Source organism: Ascochyta rabiei, chromosome 10, assembly GCF_004011695.2.
Source record: "Ascochyta rabiei chromosome 10, complete sequence".
NCBI classification, from domain to species: Eukaryota; Fungi; Ascomycota; class Dothideomycetes; order Pleosporales; family Didymellaceae; genus Ascochyta; species Ascochyta rabiei.
This window is the reverse complement of record NC_082414.1, coordinates 243,362-262,927: the sequence shown is the minus strand read 5'-3', so window position 1 is coordinate 262,927 and position 19,566 is coordinate 243,362. Positions and strand designations below refer to the sequence as shown.

General features: G+C 54.2%; 11 protein-coding genes across 12 annotated transcripts, besides 8 other annotated features; 8 read left to right on the top strand and 3 right to left on the bottom strand.

The window, feature by feature from the left end:
• Positions 1 to 27: part of a tandem repeat that runs on past the window's edge.
• A 464-nt stretch (positions 28 to 491) lies between these two features.
• EKO05_0006186 (uncharacterized protein) lies at positions 492 to 2,858 on the top strand (the record flags this gene model as incomplete). Its single annotated transcript, XM_038946040.1, has 1 exon — positions 492 to 2,858. One exon carries the CDS (start codon positions 492 to 494, stop codon positions 2,856 to 2,858), a length of 2,367 nt encoding a protein of 788 aa, XP_038797692.1.
• Positions 2,859 to 2,922: 64 nt separating this feature from the next.
• On the bottom strand, positions 2,923 to 4,098 carry EKO05_0006185 (uncharacterized protein; the record flags this gene model as incomplete). Its single annotated transcript, XM_038940577.2, has 1 exon — positions 2,923 to 4,098. One exon carries the CDS (start codon positions 4,096 to 4,098, stop codon positions 2,923 to 2,925), a length of 1,176 nt encoding a protein of 391 aa, XP_038797691.2.
• A 1,076-nt stretch (positions 4,099 to 5,174) lies between these two features.
• Positions 5,175 to 5,207: a tandem repeat.
• Positions 5,208 to 5,255: 48 nt separating this feature from the next.
• EKO05_0006184 (Sphinganine-1-phosphate aldolase) lies at positions 5,256 to 7,021 on the top strand (the record flags this gene model as incomplete). Its single annotated transcript, XM_038940247.1, has 2 exons — positions 5,256 to 5,353; positions 5,416 to 7,021. The coding sequence occupies 2 exons, from the start codon at positions 5,256 to 5,258 to the stop codon at positions 7,019 to 7,021; spliced, it is 1,704 nt and encodes a 567-aa protein (XP_038797690.1).
• A 114-nt stretch (positions 7,022 to 7,135) lies between these two features.
• Positions 7,136 to 7,973, bottom strand: EKO05_0006183 (39S ribosomal protein L16, mitochondrial; the record flags this gene model as incomplete). The annotated part of the gene is made up of 3 exons (XM_038940404.1): positions 7,136 to 7,302; positions 7,355 to 7,840; positions 7,898 to 7,973. 3 exons carry the CDS (start codon positions 7,971 to 7,973, stop codon positions 7,136 to 7,138), a joined length of 729 nt encoding a protein of 242 aa, XP_038797689.1.
• A 305-nt stretch (positions 7,974 to 8,278) lies between these two features.
• EKO05_0006182 (DNA replication factor C complex subunit Rfc1) lies at positions 8,279 to 11,853 on the top strand (the record flags this gene model as incomplete). The annotated part of the gene is made up of 4 exons (XM_038940442.1): positions 8,279 to 8,362; positions 8,528 to 8,625; positions 8,682 to 11,468; positions 11,517 to 11,853. The coding sequence occupies 4 exons, from the start codon at positions 8,279 to 8,281 to the stop codon at positions 11,851 to 11,853; spliced, it is 3,306 nt and encodes a 1,101-aa protein (XP_038797688.1).
• Positions 8,585 to 8,619: a tandem repeat.
• Positions 9,295 to 9,324: a tandem repeat.
• Positions 11,854 to 12,295: 442 nt separating the features above from the next.
• EKO05_0006181 (uncharacterized protein) lies at positions 12,296 to 13,213 on the top strand (the record flags this gene model as incomplete). The annotated part of the gene is made up of 1 exon (XM_038946039.1): positions 12,296 to 13,213. The coding sequence occupies one exon, from the start codon at positions 12,296 to 12,298 to the stop codon at positions 13,211 to 13,213; it is 918 nt and encodes a 305-aa protein (XP_038797687.1).
• Positions 13,214 to 13,537: 324 nt separating this feature from the next.
• EKO05_0006180 (uncharacterized protein) lies at positions 13,538 to 13,768 on the top strand (the record flags this gene model as incomplete). Its single annotated transcript, XM_059636753.1, has 1 exon — positions 13,538 to 13,768. The coding sequence occupies one exon, from the start codon at positions 13,538 to 13,540 to the stop codon at positions 13,766 to 13,768; it is 231 nt and encodes a 76-aa protein (XP_059492736.1).
• Positions 13,769 to 14,119: 351 nt separating this feature from the next.
• Positions 14,120 to 14,174: a tandem repeat.
• Positions 14,175 to 14,833: 659 nt separating this feature from the next.
• Positions 14,834 to 15,077, top strand: EKO05_0006179 (uncharacterized protein; the record flags this gene model as incomplete). The annotated part of the gene is made up of 2 exons (XM_059636752.1): positions 14,834 to 15,004; positions 15,051 to 15,077. The coding sequence occupies 2 exons, from the start codon at positions 14,834 to 14,836 to the stop codon at positions 15,075 to 15,077; spliced, it is 198 nt and encodes a 65-aa protein (XP_059492735.1).
• Positions 15,078 to 15,235: 158 nt separating this feature from the next.
• Positions 15,236 to 15,849, bottom strand: EKO05_0006178 (uncharacterized protein; the record flags this gene model as incomplete). Its single annotated transcript, XM_038940582.1, has 2 exons — positions 15,236 to 15,722; positions 15,776 to 15,849. 2 exons carry the CDS (start codon positions 15,847 to 15,849, stop codon positions 15,236 to 15,238), a joined length of 561 nt encoding a protein of 186 aa, XP_038797686.1.
• Positions 15,338 to 15,374: a tandem repeat.
• A 201-nt stretch (positions 15,850 to 16,050) lies between the features above and the next one.
• On the top strand, positions 16,051 to 16,957 carry EKO05_0006177 (Cytochrome c oxidase assembly protein cox11, mitochondrial; the record flags this gene model as incomplete). Its single annotated transcript, XM_038940578.1, has 3 exons — positions 16,051 to 16,280; positions 16,331 to 16,400; positions 16,454 to 16,957. 3 exons carry the CDS (start codon positions 16,051 to 16,053, stop codon positions 16,955 to 16,957), a joined length of 804 nt encoding a protein of 267 aa, XP_038797685.1.
• A 480-nt stretch (positions 16,958 to 17,437) lies between these two features.
• Positions 17,438 to 18,527, top strand: EKO05_0006176 (uncharacterized protein; the record flags this gene model as incomplete). Of its 2 annotated transcripts, XM_038940583.2 has the most annotated exons (2): positions 17,438 to 18,059; positions 18,151 to 18,527. In XM_038940583.2, the coding sequence occupies 2 exons, from the start codon at positions 17,438 to 17,440 to the stop codon at positions 18,525 to 18,527; spliced, it is 999 nt and encodes a 332-aa protein (XP_038797684.2). The 2 variants fall into 2 exon arrangements, with proteins under 2 accessions (XP_038797684.2, XP_059492734.1); XM_059636751.1 differs by having other exon boundaries at positions 17,438 to 18,527.
• Positions 17,705 to 17,742: a tandem repeat.
• Positions 18,528 to 18,988: 461 nt separating the features above from the next.
• Positions 18,989 to 19,014: a tandem repeat.
• Between the last annotated feature and the right edge of the window lie 552 nt (positions 19,015 to 19,566).

Here is a 19,566-nt window from a genome sequence, read left to right as displayed (position 1 = left end):
GTGTAGCGTAGTGTAGCGTAGTGTAGCTCACTACTAGTGCTACACCGGATTTAGGCCCTTTGCGCTGGTCCCGCGGAGCTGGTACTCTGGCGCTAAGAAAGCCCGCACACCCCTTTTGCGAACTTTCAAGTCATCTTGGCTGACACTGACGAATTCAGAGTCTGCTAAAACACAAGGTTGTAAAGAATCAATGGTCTCTACAGAGCTGTGCTTATATTATTATTTTGATTTTTTACTCCCCATGGAGGCTGCTGTCGTTGGTGGTTTACGTGGAGGAAGCAGTTTTGGGTGTGCGGTGTTTGTTTTTTTGGTCAGCCGTAAGACGCTGTGTGTTTATGGGAATGGGTAGCGGGTGCGGTGCGTAGCTGCTCAGCCTGATCTGTCTTTTGCTACGCTGTGTCTTGAGACTCAACCCGCAGTGAGCACTCTCCCAGCACCTTCTGCTGAGCCTTGTTTCCACCTACCACGAATTGGCAAGGGTGGAGAGCAGTATGGAAGGCCTTGCGGCCGTCAGCCTTGCGGGTAACATACTCCAGTTCATCCACTGCTCGAGGGAGATCCTGAGGACGTCCCGTGAGATCTTGGCTTCTGGTGCAAAGGCAGGGTATCTGGATTTAGAAATCATCGCCGAGGACTTGCGCAGCCGCGCGGACGTTATAGCTGTACCGCAACTTACGGATGGGGAAGTCACATCACAGGCCCGAGACTCTTTAGAAGCGCTATCCCTCCAGTGCAAGGACGTTGCCGACGAGCTTTTGGCGGTCCTTGCACGGTTGAAGTTGGATCAGGACAAGACCAAATGGACGAGCTTTGTCCAGGCACTCCAGACGCAGTGGCACGACTCGGAGATTGAAGCGCTGCGTGACAGACTGACGGCCATCGGGCAAGCGGTCGATGCACGCCTCGCTGACAATCGCACTTCCGGCCTTCAAGCCCAGTTGAACAAGTTGCTGGAGAACAATCGACGGCTCGAGATTTCACGAATGCAGGATATCGTGGGGTTGAAGGAATACTTCAAACAAGCTCTCGAGAACCATCAGGACAAGAAGAAAGAAAAGAACGAGGGCCTCTGGGCTGACCAGGTCAGCAAAGTCGCTTCCGAGGGCATTCACTATTCTGCAGAGCAGGCCATCTTGTCCAGACTGCGTTTCGTGCGCCTCGAAGATCGATACTCAACCATCTCACCGGCGCATCACAACACCTTGACCTGGCTTTTTGGCTCCCACGGTGATCAAGCACAGCACGCGAGCTCAACGACTTTCGCTCAATGGCTACAGTCGGACGACAATCTTTATTGGGTTTCCGGTCGCCCGGGATCAGGAAAATCAACGCTCATGAAGTTTCTCTGCGCCCACCAGTCGACCAAAGAGCAGCTGAAGCTTTGGGCGAGAGACGACGATGTGGTCATTGCAGAGTACTTCTTCTGGAACGCCGGGAAGAACGAGCTCCAGAAGTCTCAGGAAGGTCTGCTTCGCTCTTTGCTCTACCAGATTCTCAGGCAGTGCCCTGAGCAGATTCGCTTGGTGTTTCCCGGGACGTGGCGGTCATACAACGGTAGCCATGCTTCTCGCAGTGACGGTACCGACGTTTCACTCGAACCCGACATGCCTTCGAGCATTCCGGGCTTGATGGATGCGCTCGCTCGGACGTGTGACACGCTCACCAGGTCGCACAAACGTTTCTGCTTCTTCGTTGACGGCCTCGATGAATACAGTGGAGATACGAACGACATTATTCAGCTGGTAGGAGTACTCCGAGCTCTCGAACATGTCAAGATCTGTGTTTCAAGCCGCCAGTGGAATGAGTTCGAAGAAGCGTATGGCAAAAGTCACACAACCAAGCTCCTCATGGAACACTTCAACGATCGGGACATCAACGTGTACATTGACGATGTGTTCGCACACGATGAAAACTACCAAGAGCTGGAGGACAGGGAAACCCGCGGTAAAGCTCTCGTGGATGAAATCGTCGCCTCGGCAAACGGCGTCTTCTTGTGGGTTGTGTTGGTGGTGCGGTCCTTCCAAGACGGCCTGCGCGAAGGGGACAGCATCAAACGTCTGCAAGAGCGGTTACGTCATCTCCCCAAGAACCTGGAAGACTACTTCGAGCGCATCTTGTTCCACGACGTGAAAGAGAGCTATCGCGACCAGGCGGCTCAGATGTTTCTGGTGACTTTGATCGCCAAGGAGAATCTCCCACTCATGGCCTACTGGTTCCTGGATGAGGATTGCCCAGCCGAACGTCGGCCTTTGACCGTGCAACAAACCATCCGGAGACATAAAGATGCCCGGAAGCGTTTGATCGCGGGCTGCAAGGGCCTTCTCGAGCCTCACTTGGTAGCCTCGGACAACAGCCTACAACTTCCCTCTGCCATACTCTTCGAGTATAGGGTCGACTTCCTGCACCGGACTGTGCGGGATTACCTAGAGCTACCGGCGACGGATGTTCGAAGGTGGGCACGCCCAGGGTTCGACCCAGACGAGGCTATCTGCAAAGCCGTATTCTCGCAGATCAAGACATCTCCGCAAGAGCTTGATTATGGTCCTCACATCTTAGGGCTCTATGACATCTTCAGCTATCATATCGGTGCTGTCTCTGGTTCGTCGAGAATGCGGGAGCTTGAGGAGGAGCTTGAGGAGATTATGGTCGGCTATGGTGTGTCTACTGCAGCGGTGATCAGCGATGAGGGCATCGAGAAAGAGGCCGATAGTTCCAGTGAGCAGTCGCTCGAGGGAAGAGCTGTGCACACAGCCAAGGACCCCAAGTCTGAGAAAGAGTTGCCTGGGAAGAGGGCATCGGCAGTGAAGAACTGGGTGCGGAAGCGTGTCAACAAGACATTCAAGACGGGTTTGCGGTGATGATTGCACAACTACTGTATTTCTGCCGCTCAAGCAAAATAAATTCAACACTGCAACTCCAATGTTAACGTAAATGAAAGGTTCTTATGTCCTGTGGTTCGAGTTCACCTGCTTCGCCGTGCATCAGTCCATGTACAAACGCTTCTCCAATGTTCTGATATGAACCCCCCCATTTGTCTTGACGGAAAATGTAGGGTACTCGACTCCCATGAGGAATGCAAACCAGGTCGCCATCCTTGGCTGTTCTGGGCACCAGGCAAAAGCGACCACCCTTTGTGATTGCAAACATCCTGTCGTGAGAAGGGAAGCATGCTGCGTAGGACAATCGAATGAGATCCGTCTCAATCGGGGCCGAGTCCTCGCTTTCAAGAAAACCCAGGAAGTCGATCATTTCTTGAATGCGTTCTTCAGGGGTCTTCTCCATATCCTCCCACACATGACCACAGCCTCTAGCCTGGATAGTGTCTGCGTATGCGAGCGACACAAGATCAGCTGGTCGCTTGCCACGAGAATGTTCTTTCGCAAAGTCATGCCATTTACTGAAGAAGTAATTATTAGCACCACTCACCGCGTAATGGTCGCAATGGCGTCGTGGAGGTAAAGAACCGCTTCGATGCTGGATCGCGTCCACCATAAGACAGACGTAGGCAACCTCGGCGTTTGGAGCGTCTTTCTGTCTGCGATCAGTCGACCGATGTCGGTAGATCGCCTCGCACATAGCATATGGGGATGCTGAAAAGTTACTCGCAGCATGATTGAGTAAGAATCTTGCGGTGTGCTGCGTCCAATCAGGCGTCCACGATGGTAACTCTAGACGGGCGCCATCCACTAACGAAAGACTCAAGGGTTGACTCGATGCATCATTGAGCTGGAAGGCGGCTTCGCAGAATACTTCATTCACCGTCATACTATAGTCAATTGTGGGGACATTGTTTGTTGGGTCAATAGCCTTGAGGGTTGAGTACGCCGTGAAGACACTATCTCGCGGATTTGTCGTTGAACCTGGAAAGCTGTGCATACCTGACAGCGTATCTGGCAAAGACAATCGAGTGTCGCTTATACCAACATGGGACCGCCGCATTGCTTCGCTAGAGATCACGAATGGAACTGAGGGAGTGCTGCTCGAAGTGGTGTTGAACAACAGCCAAGTGAGTAGTGCACCCGCAAAATGTCCCCATGGTATGCCTTCTTCTCCATCGAAGATGAGCAGATTCCGAGAACAAATGATGTCTTGAAGCATCCAGCGTCTGGAATTGAGTCAGGTCAGGGGAATTAAAATCGCACTAGAACTGTACTTGCCTCTTGAAATAGGCTTGCTTCAGGTACGTGCTTATGCCCCACTGTGCATCGCATGTATCCCATTGAGTGTCGCAACTCAATTCGCTTGCAAACTCGTGGAACTCTCGCAAATCCTGGCGCGTGATTTTACCGGCGGAATGGAAGATATCTGTTGCTCTAAAAGCTTCGGTCACCAGTCTATTTATTTTACCAGTTGGGAGAGTGGAAGCAATGAATCTGGTCAAAGGACCATGATCTTCACATCCAGTCCATATCAAAGTGCGCGTAGCCGCGCGATAGATTGTGCCCAATTCTGATATGCCGTGCTCTCTCTCGTGAATATCTTCTTGATTAATGGATATGGCATCCACCCACAAATAACCGGTGTTGGAACTGCGTTGTGATGCCTCAAGAAAAGCGCCCAGGTTGCGAGGTACGGCGATAGCAGCGCTTTCGCACTCAACTTGCACTTCACCATCAGAGTATCCCCACAGATATGAGAGAGCGTCGAATGGCGGAGCGTCTGCCAAGGGGAAGGTATGCAGTGTGATGCGGGTGCGGTTAGCGTAAGGTAGCAGCTTCACTAGACGAACTTCGAAGGGGTCCCGTTTCAAGGGTCTATACTGATATGCATTTGGGTTAGCCATGCTGACTCGTCTCTTGCTGGGGGCGTCAGTGTCATCAGAAAGCTGTTGAACCGTGCCAAAGGAGTCGGCACCTGATTCTTTTAGGTATTGGAATTGAGTGGTGAGGTGTAAGATTGATGGTTGCAGACGTCAGAGGGACGTGCTGTTGGGGTAAACAGACCAGCCCAAACGGGTCATGGACACGCGTGGAAACCAGCTTCCAACGTTGGGCAGCGTGTAGTGGTAGAGTAGCAGCTGAACAGCTTGACGTTCAGAAGAAGAGAGCTGCTAGGCTTCCGGAAGCACTAGAGACCGTTGCAGAGTAGGGACTCGGAATGCTTGGCAGCCGGGAAGCCGCGGTGACGTCCCCGCCCGTTGAACATGTGACATATGATCAGCTTCCACGCACGTAGCCTTTGCCTTTGCCTATGCCTCTGCCTTTGCCATGTCCTCCGCTCGTCGCCACACCCACCCGTGACCTGGATTCTCGACGATGCCTGGCTCCTCGCGCCTGCCCGTCAGTCTCCGCGACACGTTCAATGCGCACCGAGGGACGCCCAAGGGCCAGCTCGCCGTGCTGAACATCGAAGTGTACGGCTTGCGCCACCAAGTACTCGACGGCATGTGCACGGCTAATGCGTAGGTTGTGATAGGCTGCGAAACATTGTCTTCATCCTCTTCCTTCTTCGCTGGACCAGAGTCCTCTTCTACCAGCTCAAGGGCCGCGGCATCTTCGGCTCGCTGTCTGACCTCTATGTCGCCGTGAGACGCTATCTCTACGGCGTCTTCCTGCGGCTGCCCGGCGTGCGGACCAAGGTGCAGACGCAGATCTCCGAGACGCTGCTCAAGCTCGAGCGCAAGTTGGTCCCCAGCGGACCTGGCATCGAGCGCATCACGACGCTGCCGAACCAGGGATGGAGCGAGGAGGAAGTGCGCAAGAAGCTCGGCGAGCTGGCTGATATGGAGCACACGCGCTGGGAGGACGGCCGTGTCAGCGGTGCCGTCTACCACGGCGGGGAGGCGCTGATGAGGCTCCAGACGGAGGCGTTTGGCAAGTTCACCGTTGCAAATCCGATCCATCCGGATGTCTTCCCCGGCGTCAGGAAGATGGAGGCCGAGATCGTGGCCATGGTGCTGTCACTCTTCAGCGCGCCCGAGGGCGCAGTGGGCGTGACCACCAGCGGCGGCACAGAGTCGATCCTCATGGCCTGTCTCTCTGCACGCAACAAGGCTTACAACGAGCGCGGCGTCACCCAGCCCGAGATGATCCTCCCGGAGACGGCACACACAGCCTTCCGCAAGGCCGGCGAGTACTTCAAGATCAAGGTCCACCTCGTCGCCTGCAAAGCGCCCACCTACAAGGTCCACCTGCCCTCGGTCTCGCGCCTCATCAACCCCAACACGGTCCTGCTCGTCGGCAGCGCCCCCAACTTCCCCCACGGCATCATCGACGACATCTCCGGCCTCAGCAAGCTCGCACACAAGAAGAAGCTGCCCCTGCATGTCGACTGCTGCCTGGGCTCCTTCATCATCCCGCTTCTGCCCAAAGCCGGCTTCGACTTCGAGCCCTTTGACTTCCGCCTCAAGGGCGTGACGAGCATATCGTGCGACACGCACAAGTACGGCTTCGCACCCAAGGGCAACAGCACGGTGCTGTACCGCTCCGACGCGCTGCGCAAGTACCAGTACTTCATCTCGCCTGACTGGTCCGGCGGCGTGTACGCCTCGCCATCGATTGCCGGCTCGCGCCCGGGCGCCCTGATCGCCGGGTGCTGGGCCAGCCTGGTCTCGCAGGGCGAAAGCGGATACATAGCCGCGTGCCACCAGATTGTCGGCGGCATGAAGAAGATTGAGACGGCGGTGCGCGAGAAGCCTGAACTCAACGCCGATTTGAAAATAATCGGTCGGCCCCTGGTTAGCGTCGTCGCTTTCCTCTCGGAGACCCTCGATATCTACGACGTCGCCGACGGAATGAGCGGCAAGGGCTGGCATCTCAATGCCCTGCAGAACCCGCCTGCCATCCACATAGCCGTCACGCTGCCAATTGTTGCGGTTGTCGACAAGATGATTGCCGACCTGGTCGATGTCGTCGAGGACGTCAAGGAGCAGGAGAGGAAGAGGGTTGCCGAGGGCAAGGGCGCAAAGGGCGCGGTCAAGGGCGACACAGCGGCGCTGTATGGAGTTGCGGGGAGTCTGCCGAACAAGAGCGTGGTCGTGGATCTGGCAAAGGGCTTCTTGGACACGCTATACAAGGTGTGAGATTGCGGGTGTTTGATTTGTTTTTACACTACGGCCGAGGCGTTCCTAGCCTTGCGTATAGCGCGTCTCGTACATATCAATACAAGCGTACATGGAAACAGTGTGTGGTACAATCTACAACGGCGCTGACGGCTGGCTGGACGCCGCCGGGATGCGCGCGGCCTGCTGCTCAAGAGGCAACAACTTGCGTGGCCGCTTCAGATCCGCCTCTGTGACACCGTTGGCGAGCTTGGTGATGCCCATAACCGGCGCATCGCCCTTCTTCACAAACTCATACAATCCTGCACGTCGTTAGCGATACTCAGGTACACCTCTCAACACCGCAGGACTCACCCGGCAGCTTCGCACCCGCCAACCGAAACGCATCCCTAACAACCTGCTCGTGCAAATCGCCCTTGATCTCAAAGATGATCTTGCTGACCGCCACCCTCGCCGTCCAGCGATCAAACGAACCCTTGCCCTTTCCCATCCTGACGTCGTTGCCGCTGGTATATACACCGATGTTGGCAGCGATACGCATGTACATGCGGAACTTCATGCCACGGAGACGCTTGCGGATCGTGTCCTCTGCGATCTTCAGCTGCTGCGCGCTGATCCGCCGGTCGTGGTCGCGCATTCGCAGCCCGTAGTCGCCCCACACGACTGTCGTGCCGCGCATGCTGCCGCCTGTGGGTACGCGGCAGCGGCCTTTGCGCGATTTGCGACTCTCGCCGCCTTTGGGGGCGAGCCAGTTGGACGCTGCGGCCGTTGCGGAGAAGGGGCGCGTGCTGAGGGTGGTGGGGATGCGTGGTTGGAAGGCGCAGCGTGGGAGCGTGGTTGCTGCGTTCTGTTAGCAGCTGTTGCGTTGTGTTGTGGGCGCTGCAGAAATGTGTGTACGTCTCGGTCGTGCGGCGCTCAGGCTCAGGGAGCTGAATTGCGCCAGTAGGCTCTGCGGTATCCTCGGCGGCGGCATGGTGGTGATGTGCTTTGTGAGTAACGGGCGGCGGCCATGGACATTCACGGCATGTTTGAGGTTCCAAGTTCGTTCGGCGCCAAGCAGCGTGTGGCTGCTGCCGCCACTGCTGTGGCGGTGCTAGCGCGCCGGCAGCCTAATGTGACTTCGCGAGTTCGCGAGGCAGGCGCGTCCATCACGTCAATGCTGCCTCGAGCGCGGCCACACGCTACAACAACGCCCACCCGGCCCCAATTCGCCGTTTGAGACGCACAGAATTTGTTTTGTTTGTTGATGCTACTGCTCGTTGAGTCTGTGCGATAAATATGCCGGCCGATATTCGAAGCTTCTTTGGTGGTGGCCCGCCAAAGGCTAGCCAGGGCAGTGAGGGCTCGCAGAAGAAAGCTGAAGTATGATGAGCCCGTTTTCAATTCGTTCATGTTGCATATGCAAAGTTTGTTGTTTTCTCTTCATTGGCACCACCGCTTCCTCACAGCTCAATGCACGCCTGATTGCACACTCACGCTTGATGCTAGCTACAAGCATGCGGAGATCGCAGCTGACAAGCAACGCAGAAACCTGCACCAAAAAAGGCAGCACCCAAAAAGGGCCGTGCAAGTCGAGTCGTAATGGACGAGTCTGATGACGACGACGACGAGGTCGAAGAAGTCAAGTCAGACAGCTCCCATTCGCACGGTGATGTCCAAGGCTCAGACTGACAGCTGCCAGACCGAAGAAAGCGACACCCAAGCAGCCTGCGCCGAAGAAGCAGAAGCGTGAAGCTACACCCGAGCTCGAAGAGACGACCACATCCGACTTCTTTGCGAAATCGAATAAGCCCAAACGGACTGAGCCGGTCAAAAAAGCTGTAGAGAAGACGGCTGAAACAGCAAAGGCCACCCCCAAAAAGGCAGCCGGGCGAGCATCGAAGCCTGCCACACCTGCAAGCGCTGGCAGAGCATCTGGGAGAGCGAAGAAGCCGGTCACATCGTATGCGGAGCGGGACAACGGCGACGACTTTCCTGACGAAGATCTCGACGATGCGGACGACATCTTTGGAGACGACTACAAAGGCAAAGGGAAGGACGACTATGTCGAGGGTGGTGAGAGCGACGAGGATCTACCGGTCAAACTTCCGCATCGCGGAACACCAAAAGCACCGGCTAAGTCACAGAAGAAGATCAAGGAGGAAGACGACTTTGAGCCTGAAGAAGACGTTGACATGAAAGACCTCGACGCGGACGACGACCTGCTCGAGCTGGAGGTGGAAGAGCGCGCTGTCAAGAGCGAACCCAATAAGACTACAACAGGGCGAAAGCGCAAGTCACCAGAACCGGATCCAGAAGAAGAGGAGGACGAGGAGGAGGAGAAGCCTAGAAAGAAAGCCACAAAGAAGGCTGCTCCTGCAAAGTCGCCAGTCAAGAAGAAAGCAAAGAAAGAGGAGGAGGTGGAGAGTGCGGACATTCAAGCAATTTACGACAGCATCCCAACCGTACGCGCGCCGACTCCTCCGCCTCAAGACCCAAACAAGAAGTTTGATTGGCGAGCGAACGCTGGCCGCAGTGAGCCAGCCCCTATAGGAGGGGGTTCCTCCGAGATGCCGTCCGGTTCCGAGACGTGTCTCGCTGGCCTCAACTTCGTCTTCACTGGAGTGTTGCAAAAGTGGGGTCGCACCGAAGCACAAGAGCTCGTCAAGCGGCACGGAGGCAAAGTGACAGGTGCTCCGAGCAAAAAGACGAGCTACGTGATCCTAGGGCAAGATGCTGGCCCCAGCAAGCTACGGAAGATCCAGGAGATGAGCATCAGAACCATTGACGAGGATGGCTTAGCACTGCTCATCGAGAAGCTTACAGAGGCTGGCAACAAGGGCGACTCGAAAGCACAAGCAGCACACAAAGAGAAACTACGGAAAGAGGAAGAGCAGATCAAGAAGCAGGCGGCTGAGCTCGAAAAGGAAGAGAAGCAGCGCCTGAAGGACCTGAAGGCAGCGCAAACAGCCAAAGCAGCTGCCGGGAAGGCAACCGCTTCTGGAATCACTGCTGCCGCTCAAAGCGCTGGTCCAGAGGTGGACTCTCGCCTATGGACTACAAAGTATGCGCCGTCGTCACTGAATCAGATATGCGGCAACAAAGCCACAGTCGAGAAGATCCAGCGATGGTTGCAGAAGTTCCCCAAGAATCTCAAAACTGGGTTCAAGCTCGCTGGCGCGGATGGCAGTGGCGTCTTCCGCGCCGTCATGCTTCACGGTCCACCAGGTATCGGCAAGACGACCGCAGCTCACCTCGTGGCCAAGCTCGAAGGCTATGATATCGTCGAACGGAACGCAAGCGACACTCGCAGCAAGAAGCTCATCGAAGAAGGCCTACGTGGCGTACTCAGCACTAATTCGTTGCATGGTTACTTTGCTGGCGACGGTCGGCAGGTTGAAGCGTCTAAGAAGAAACTCGTCCTGATAATGGATGAAGTCGATGGTATGTCTGCAGGCGATCGCGGCGGTGTAGGCGCTCTTGCTGCGGTCTGCAAAAAGACTGAGATTCCGATGATCTTGATCTGCAACGACCGAAAGCTGCCAAAGATGAAGCCATTCGACTATGTCACATTCGACCTACCATTCAGACGACCAACTGTTGATCAGATCCGCTCTCGCATCATGACAATTGCATACCGCGAAGGTCTGAAGATGCCGCCACCCGTTATCAACGCGCTGATTGAGGGCAGCCATGCCGACATCCGCCAAGTCGTCAACATGCTCTCCACTGCTAAGCTGGACGAGGAAGCGATGGACTTTGATAAAGGCAAGCAGATGAGCAAAAGCTGGGAAAAGCACGTCATCCTCAAGCCATGGGACATTACACAAAAGATTCTTGGTGGTGGCATGTTCGCTCAGAGCAGCAAAGCCACGCTTAACGAAAAGATCGAGCTGTACTTCAACGACCACGAGTTCAGTCCGCTCATGCTTCAGGAAAATTACCTCGGTACGAATCCGATCAGAGCGCTCAACTACTCTGGCAAGGAGAAAACCCTGAAGGCGCTCGAGCTTGCCTCTGAAGCCGCTGATAGCATCAGTGATGGAGATCTGGTCGATCGCATGATTCACGGCTCACAACAACAGTGGAGTTTGATGCCGACACACGCAGTCTTCAGTTTTGTCAGGCCTGCAAGCTTCGTGTCTGGCAGCACTGCCGGCAACCAGACTCGCTTTACATCGTGGCTGGGCAGGAATAGTAGTCAGAACAAGCTCATGCGTTTAGTAAAGGAGATCCAAGCCCACATGCGGCTGCGGTCGTCTGGTGATAGGCACGAAGTCCGGCAACAATACATCCCGGTGCTTTGGACGGAGATGATTCAGAAGTTGCAGAAGGAGGGTAAAGAATCCGTGGGCGAGATCATTGAACTCATGGACAGCTACTTCTTGACCAAGGACGACTTCGATGCTATCATGGAGCTGGGTATTGGCCCGATGGATCAGGAGAAGGTCAAGATTGAGACGCAGGCCAAGGCCACCTTCACACGACTGTAAGTCTGGAGTGATACTACAACTGAACCGGAGACTGACAGAGGCAGTTATAACCAACAATCACATCCCCTGCCTTTTATGAAGGCGTCCTCGGTTGTGGCACCCAAGAAACAAGCCAAGGAGAAGCCTGACCTCGAAGAAGCCATTGAGGAGTCTGATGAAGGCGAGGTCGTTGAGGAAGTCAAAGAGGAAGACGAGGACGTGGATCTGTCCAAGGATAAGTATGTCAAGCAGCCGAAGAAGAAGGCTGCACCCAAGAAGAAGGCTGCAGCGACCGGCAAGGGCAAGAAGCGAGTGAAGGAGGAGAGCGACGACGATGAAGAGGAGGTCAAGCCAAAAGCAAAGGGCAAGGGCAAAGCGGCGGCTACCAAGGCGAAGAAGTGAATGGTCGTACATTTGTGGATGTGAAGATACGTGTGAGTATATCTCGCTGGGTAGCTCGCATGTTGCAATGATACCTCTTCGCAGCCTCACTATTAGTAATCTGCTTGTCACGCGCGCCATGCCATCCATGCACGCCAGCTCTAGAGCAAGCAGGTGGTCAGGCGAGCGGTTACAGTGACTAGCGCCGCGCCGCTCCGTCCGGCAAGACGTCACGATCCGCTCTGCAGGCTTAAATCCAACAAGATTCCGCACTGACTCTCTCACACTCTTCCTAGTTCTTACAGGCGCATTTGTTTCGAGATACCCACTGTTTTACGCGCTGCCGAGGCTCTGGCATTGCTGTCTCATTCTTTTCCACAGCTCTGTTCCAGAATTTCTTTTTGCGCAGAGCACGCGCCACACCACACCCCTCTTAGAGCGGCTTCGTGCGCCCGACAGTGTCATGGAGAGCAACCAATCCGCTGCGCGCGCAGCCAAGCGCTTTCTCGACGAGCGCATACGCACCGACTGGGCGTATCCTGAAATCCCACCGCCTTGGGAGCAAAGCGACGAGGAAGTTCGCAATGCGGTCGACTTCCGCGAGCGCTACTATGGAGAGAGCGACAGCAGTGACTCGGACATTGAACCGTCCACCGGCGCGAGCAAAGAGCTAGAGCACGATGCATACAAGTTTGACAGCCCGGACGCGATTGGTGACGCGGTCGACCGCACGCGGGAGAAGAGGAGGAAGCGCAGACGGATGCGACTGGAGGAGGAAATGGCCGAGAATGAAGGGCTTCGCATCTGGGTAGAGCAACGAGACGCGTGGACCGGCGCTGCCAGTGTGCGCAAGTACGGTGCTCCCTCCGCTTTCTCGAAACCAAACCCTCCTGCTACGATCTCACCACACGACTCCGGCAACGGCGTAGAGGCAACCATGCAAGTCGATGTCACGCCACAAATCTCAAACGGCGCATCGCAAGACACCTTCGACATTTGCCCCGTCGCCCCCCGCTTACTCAACGACAACATGATCCGCGCCTCGATAACGCCCAAAGTCTACTCGGACATCTACGCCAAAATCGTCTCGTCCTCGCGCACACCGTCTGTGCCCATCAATCTCTCCGACATGACAAAAGCACTGGTCCAAGGGTGGAAAGACACAAACGAGTGGCCGCCTAAGATAGGCGCGATTGATCCTTTGCCAGGAAAAAAGAGGGGCATCGCAGGAATGCTGGGCGGCGAGCGAGAAGGGCTCAGGAGGGGGGAGGGGGGATTCATCCACAGACATAAGCACTTGGAGAAGGGTGTGGGCAGTTTCAAGAAGATCTTGCACTTGAATGGGAATAATGGCAGCGGAGAGGGAGCGAAAGAGGGCTGACGATCGAGTTACGATTCAAGGACTAAGACATGATCCAGTATCGCGGAGACAGAAGCACCAATTGTTCAGCAGCAACTGCTGAGTCTGCTCGACACCCCTCACGCTCGCAAAACCGGGGTGCTTGAAAGGGCTGTACCATAGCGGTACAACGGCACTCCGGACCTCCAGGCGACCGACTGGGCCATCTCCCACAATCCAAAGCATCCTCACCAGCAATCCTGCACAAAACACCAGGTAAACCCACCCTGCCCCCCTGTCATATTGGAAGAACATGACTAACCCAAACCTAGCACCGCCACCCACCCTGCCAATCGCGTTGCTGGAATGACATGCAAATGGTTCTGTTGGTTGTGCAGACGATACTCGCTTGGTGTGGTTTTTGTGGAAGATTTCGCATCTGCACACCACGCCAGCGACGCGATTCGTGAGCTACATTCGCTGCTTTTGAGGAGTTTGCTGATTGGCTACCTCTGGACTTCCAAGACGTCGGGCACAGAAATCGCTGCTGGGTTTAGTGGTGATGGCGGTGGTATTTTTGTGACCTCTCAATTCTGACTGATGATTGATATTGTTGGTTTGGATATAAATTTGCATCAGCATGAGATGATTAGATGATCGGGTGCAGGCTCACGATGAAGCAGTGTTGATGAATTTGTTAATGTGAATGTATCAATATATACCTATACCGGTGTGTGAACTTGATGGTTCTTTGTTTTTCGCTCCATCACGTCCTCCTCCCCTCTTTCGACTCTGGCGCTGGGAAGATGGCGGTGGAAAGTAATGTATAACCTCCCTTTTCTGTTCCAAAACAACGAAAAGTGATGGTCAGTGTACAGAAACGGATATAGATATAGATATCCGCGACATGGGAATTTATTGCTGGTGATTCAGCGTGTTGGAGGGGTATCGAGTTGAGATGAATCGAGTTGAGATGAATCGAATCGAGTCGAGTGGAGTCGAGGCAAATCAGCCCAACTCAACTCAAGACACACACATACCCACCAGCATCCACCAAAGGCTGTCAGACCACCCCGTAGCCCTGAGGCGTTGTGCAGACATGCGTGTTTACTGCTGCGAGAGACTTCGTGGCAATGGAGTTCGATACGAATGCAACACCATCCAGGTGCAAAGGCAGAACAAGAGGAGGGATCGGATGGGGTGCTCCAGCTCTTCAACGCGCGTGGATGCTGCTCTTTGTACGGCGAACAGGGTCGATTGGAAGGGTCAGCCACACTGGTCGTGCAGAGATTGGGATCATTCTGAGAAGGTCAGGCGGTGGAGATTTGATTATATGGGTTGCTGTTTGAGCGAATTGTGGCAGTCCGAGGACAAGCACACATTATATTCACCGTTGGTTGTATCAAGGACGATTGAAAGTAAACTAGTATCGGATTAGAGAGAAATTGAAGTGTCACATATGACTCGAATACGGCCTCGTTGCAAGCGTTGGCTGAGCACATGGGACCAATCGTCTGGTGAGATGAAGGTGAAGACAGGTTTTGCAGTAAAGAGCCTACACCAAGCGTAGAGCCACGCAAGCTTGGTAACAGCAGGAGTCTCTATCACGGACACGCTTCCACCACATCACTTACAGCCACGAAAGCTATCCCGCCGAACGAGATGGGGGCATCCGAAAGCCTTACGGAGCTGACCACAAGCCGGTCAGCTTTCGATATCGCCCAGATCTGCCAGTCGGCTCTCAACGAGCAACCGACAACAACTCTGAAGAACAAGGCAACGGCTGTCCTCAAACAGTACACTCATGAGGAAGTCTTCATCCATCTGCAGAATGTAAGACGAAGCCACCGAGAGATGCTGACTTTGCTAACCAGGCCAGGATGAGTACTTGAAAGCGTTGGTTTGAAGCCAATACCTTAACCGGTGGTGGTACGCTCCTCGGTCGGCGGATGTCTGGGTGCGAGGCCTGGCTATCGGGATATGGTGCAGAACACCTAGACTGTGGAAGATGGCGAGTGAGCAGTCTAATCAACGGGGATGGTCCTTGGGGCCTTCTCCTTGTCTTCAGGTTTCTGCACCAGCGAAGTTCTCCTCCACTAGTTGTACGAATGCAGCCATGGCCTCCCTCTCCTTGTTATTCTCTTCTCGCTCCCTGTAAGCCCTCAACATCTTCATTGCATCAGCATCGCCTTGCTTCTGCGTCCATCTTGACTGTGAATCATCGTGTCGTCCACCTCTTCCTCGCCCTCTGAAGCCTCGACCTCTGAAGCCTCTCCCACCTCTGCCACGTCGTGGCTGGTTGTCTGCATCGGGCTCGATAGTGGTCGCATAGACACGCTGAAGCAAGGTTAGTAGTGCTGGATATGTCTTGAGAAGCTCCTGGAATTTGGGGTTTGTCGCAAGGACAGAGAAGTCGGTCTTCTTCTTGAGATAGCGGGGAACGGGTGCTGGAGGTGGTGGCTGGGGTATCTCGAGTTCGGCGGGCGCGGATGGTGTAGGAGCCAAGTCAGCATGTGTGATTTTGTGCTCTTTGAAGCATGAAAGTGAGCAGCTGGAGGAGTCAGTGAGAGTTCAACGTGCTCGCAAGACATGCCATGTGCGTACTATGGAAGTGCACAAGTAGGGCACTTGTACTTCTTCGGCTCAGAGTTACAGACGCCACAAATAAGTTCTGACATGTTGGTTTTCAGTGGCTTTACAAGTCTCTCGGCCTTGTGACTGCAGTGTCAAAAATTTGTGGAACGGAGGTAAGATGACGGTGTTCAGGCGCAAGAACATTGCTTCTTTACTATTTCCCAAAGAGGCTAGAGCCTCCGGCGGCGGACTTTGAACTCATTGATTCATCACTCCACCACCCTAGCACCCCTCCCACTAGCACAATGTCTGTCGCATTACCATTACGGCAGTTCCCTGTGCGCATAGCCCAGCCGTGGATATGCACAGCATGCTCGCGATCCCTCACCCGCATACCTCGCACCCGTAATCCTGCTATCCCCGCCGCGCGACGATGGTTAAATACCAACAAGACAACGGGCAATGCAAGGCAAGGCGCTGTGCCAAGCATGGATCAGATGCACGCGAGATACAAGCAGAAGAATAGGACAGTCATGTATGTTCCGGCAATGATGCGCCAGATTGCAATGGCTGATGAGCGACAAGGAATTATGTTTTCAGTGTCATTGTAGGCTTTGTAGCTATCACATACGGCTCTGTACCCATGTACAAGATGGTATGCTCGACAGATAGAGCTCTCTGGAAAGGCCTTGCTAATGTGACGCTCAGATCTGTCAACAGACTGGATGGGGTGGACAACCCATCAAATCCGCAGCGCACGGCGGCGGCGACCCCAACGCCGATCCTTCTGAACGCCTGAAGCCTGTCGAAAACCATCCCAGGATTCGAATCACGTTCAACGGATCCGTATCAGACGTCCTGCCGTGGAAGTTCGTGCCCCAGCAGCGCGAAGTGCGCGTCTTGCCTGGCGAGACAGCGCTCGCTTTCTACACAGCGACGAACAAGTCGGACGAGGATATCATTGGAGTGGCCACCTACTCGGTGACACCTGGCCAGGTAGCGCCGTACTTCAGCAAGATCCAATGCTTCTGCTTTGAGGAGCAGCGGCTAAACGCTGGCGAGACTGTTGACATGCCAGTGTTCTTCTATATTGACCCTGAGTTTGTTACGGATATCAATATGAAGGGCATTGAGACTGTTACACTCAGTTACACGTTCTTCAAGGCGAAGTACGACAAGGACGGACACTTGCGACCGGTACCCATGGGATAGACAGGCGATGAATAACTACGCAAGTAATGTACTATAACTGTACACATACTCGTTTCATGTGTATATAGCGTTTAAGGACGGGCAGTACTCGGAGTCGTATACCACACATTTGGCGCGGTTTCAAAACTGCTCATCGAGGAATGCAAATCCTCCACATTGCTGTTGCCAAATCGTTCATCCGTCAGCCCAACACTCTTTAGCAGAGCAGAAACAATTGCCTTCCAGTCAGACCGACGTCTTTGTTTTACATACATCCAGATGAGGCCTCCTTGTCGTGGTCTGTCTGTAAGAGTGCGGGCGCTCTTGCTGAGTGTAATACTTCAGCTGCTACTGCCACATCTTGTTCTAACAACAGCCAAATATTAGATTGTCAACATCCTGGCAACTTCATTCACTTAGCTCTTACATATACAAACCATCAACAACACCTTCATTCGCTAGCTTGACCGTACATCCACACTATCGCTATTCACCGCTACCATGTGTCCCAGGAAAAGCAAGTCGGAGCTCAAGCGTCTACCACCAGTGGCCAAACCAACCGAGCGATTTGGGAGGACCGAGGGACCCAAGGTGCTACTACTCGTTGGCCATGATGGCTTGCCAGGTGGCTTTTGCCGGTTTCTGGTCTCACAGTCATGTCTAGAAGCTCTCGGTCCGCGCTGGCAGCAACTCGTGTCCAATCGAGCGAAAGCCAAGACCAGGAGGCTGTTCAGCACATTGCCAAAGACGATCAGCTTGCGGGACGAACATGCGAATGCCATGCGCCTGATCATGCACATTGCGCACTTGCAATTTACAAAGTTGCCCAAGCAGTTGGACTTTCGGGATATGGTCCACCTCGCCGATATAGCCGCAAGATTCGACGCTCATGGCTTGGTGGTCTCGCATATTGATGCATGGCTTGCACCCTACCGCGACAGACTTCTACACCCTGGGTACGAGGAATGGCTGTTCATTGCCTATGAGTTTGGATACGAAACAGAGTATCTTGAGCTTGCGAAGCACCTCGCGATGCATTGCCGAGTCGATCCGAGTGGAACATGCCTCCTTGTGCCTGGCATTGGCGGTTTGCTTGAAGGGAAGTTTCCTGTTGACACTCTTGGTACGTCGAAGACCAATAGCTCGATTGCGCTCCAAGAGTGACGCTCACGGAGACACTTGCACTCATTCTGTAGCCAAGCTAACATGTGCAGCACATATCAATGAAGGGCGAAGACAAATCCTGGCTGACATGCTGAGGGCCACGTATGAGCTCTGGAGGACCATCTCCGAAGGCATCAACTGCAAAGTCGCCAACGAGGACGAGCCGAACTCACGAGAGGTATGCGCAGCCATCAACCTCTTCAATTTCACCAGATACCTGCGAGGTCTGGAGCTGTTTCCCATGCTCAAAGACACCACAACTTATCAGCCCTCGCCTCAGGAGCTCTCGATTCTACTATCAAACGCACAACACATCATCCCTATTGGTATGACAGTCTCGGTCGGCTGGCGAGGATCAGTGCCGGTCCGATCGGGACGACACGGTCGATGTCACATCGGACATCAGTTAGCAACTTGTGCGGTGTAGGCACTGGAACAAGCGGCCTGGCCGGTAGAGATCCCGACACTGTTGAGTATCAAGCGCAATGCTCGTGAGTACCGACCGGACGATACGCATGCAAATGCCGACAGGATCGCAATGCGGTCCATGAAAATGCAGTAAAGAAACAGGCTAATGAACATGATAGAGAGATTGGGAAAGCATTCAGAACGGCATGACGAGGAGAAAGATTTCCTGGCTCCGGAGCTTCTGCTGGGGCGCCGCCTCAAAGTTGTCAGAAAGATTGAGGCAGCTCTTGACACGGATCCAAATGTGCTCAGTGTGCGATGAGGACTTCGTAGCATAAGACTCGCCAGGCTGCAGTACCGAAGACGTTACCGTTCCGCACGTATTAGGAAGGTAGTGAAGAGCTCTAGAAACAGTATCATGTCATGTGTTCACAGGCTTGCACTGCGCGTTGTGACGTCATTTGTTGTGGACGACATGGCCACCTCATCACCTCACCTCACCTCACTAGCTGGCGTCCGTTCGATGCGCTCCACCAATGAGGTACCCACACGCCATATCATCCATTCATCATTGGGCCGCAGGTGTATGAAGAGTAAATACACGAACAGTTGGGTTGACTTTCTCGTCTGAGTGGCACGGGTGCTCAAGTCAACTTTTGGGTGGTGCGTTTATTGCTCCACAGCTCTTCTTTGTCGACGGTGTGCACGTGAAAGGCGTGACAAGCGTTGATTTAATCACGCAGGCCAGCGCAATCACGGTTCTGATCCAAATAACCACGTCCGTCCTGTCTCCTAGCAACGTCGCTGAGCGTCTAAGCCTTGGACGTGCAGCCTTTTGCTGGTCGATGGTGTGGTGCAATCGATCGAGACGCATGGACAGCAGTGCTCTGCAACTCTCTGCTACAGTTGCGTGTACGGTGGTGCTCTGACTCTCGTCTTGCCAAAAGGTCGCGGTCGATCCACGCAGGGTCCTGGTAAGGTTCGCTGTGGGTACGGTGCCAGATCTACTGTGTTTTGTTTGATCCTCTGGAAGTTGCTGGCAGCGACTGTACCTGCTT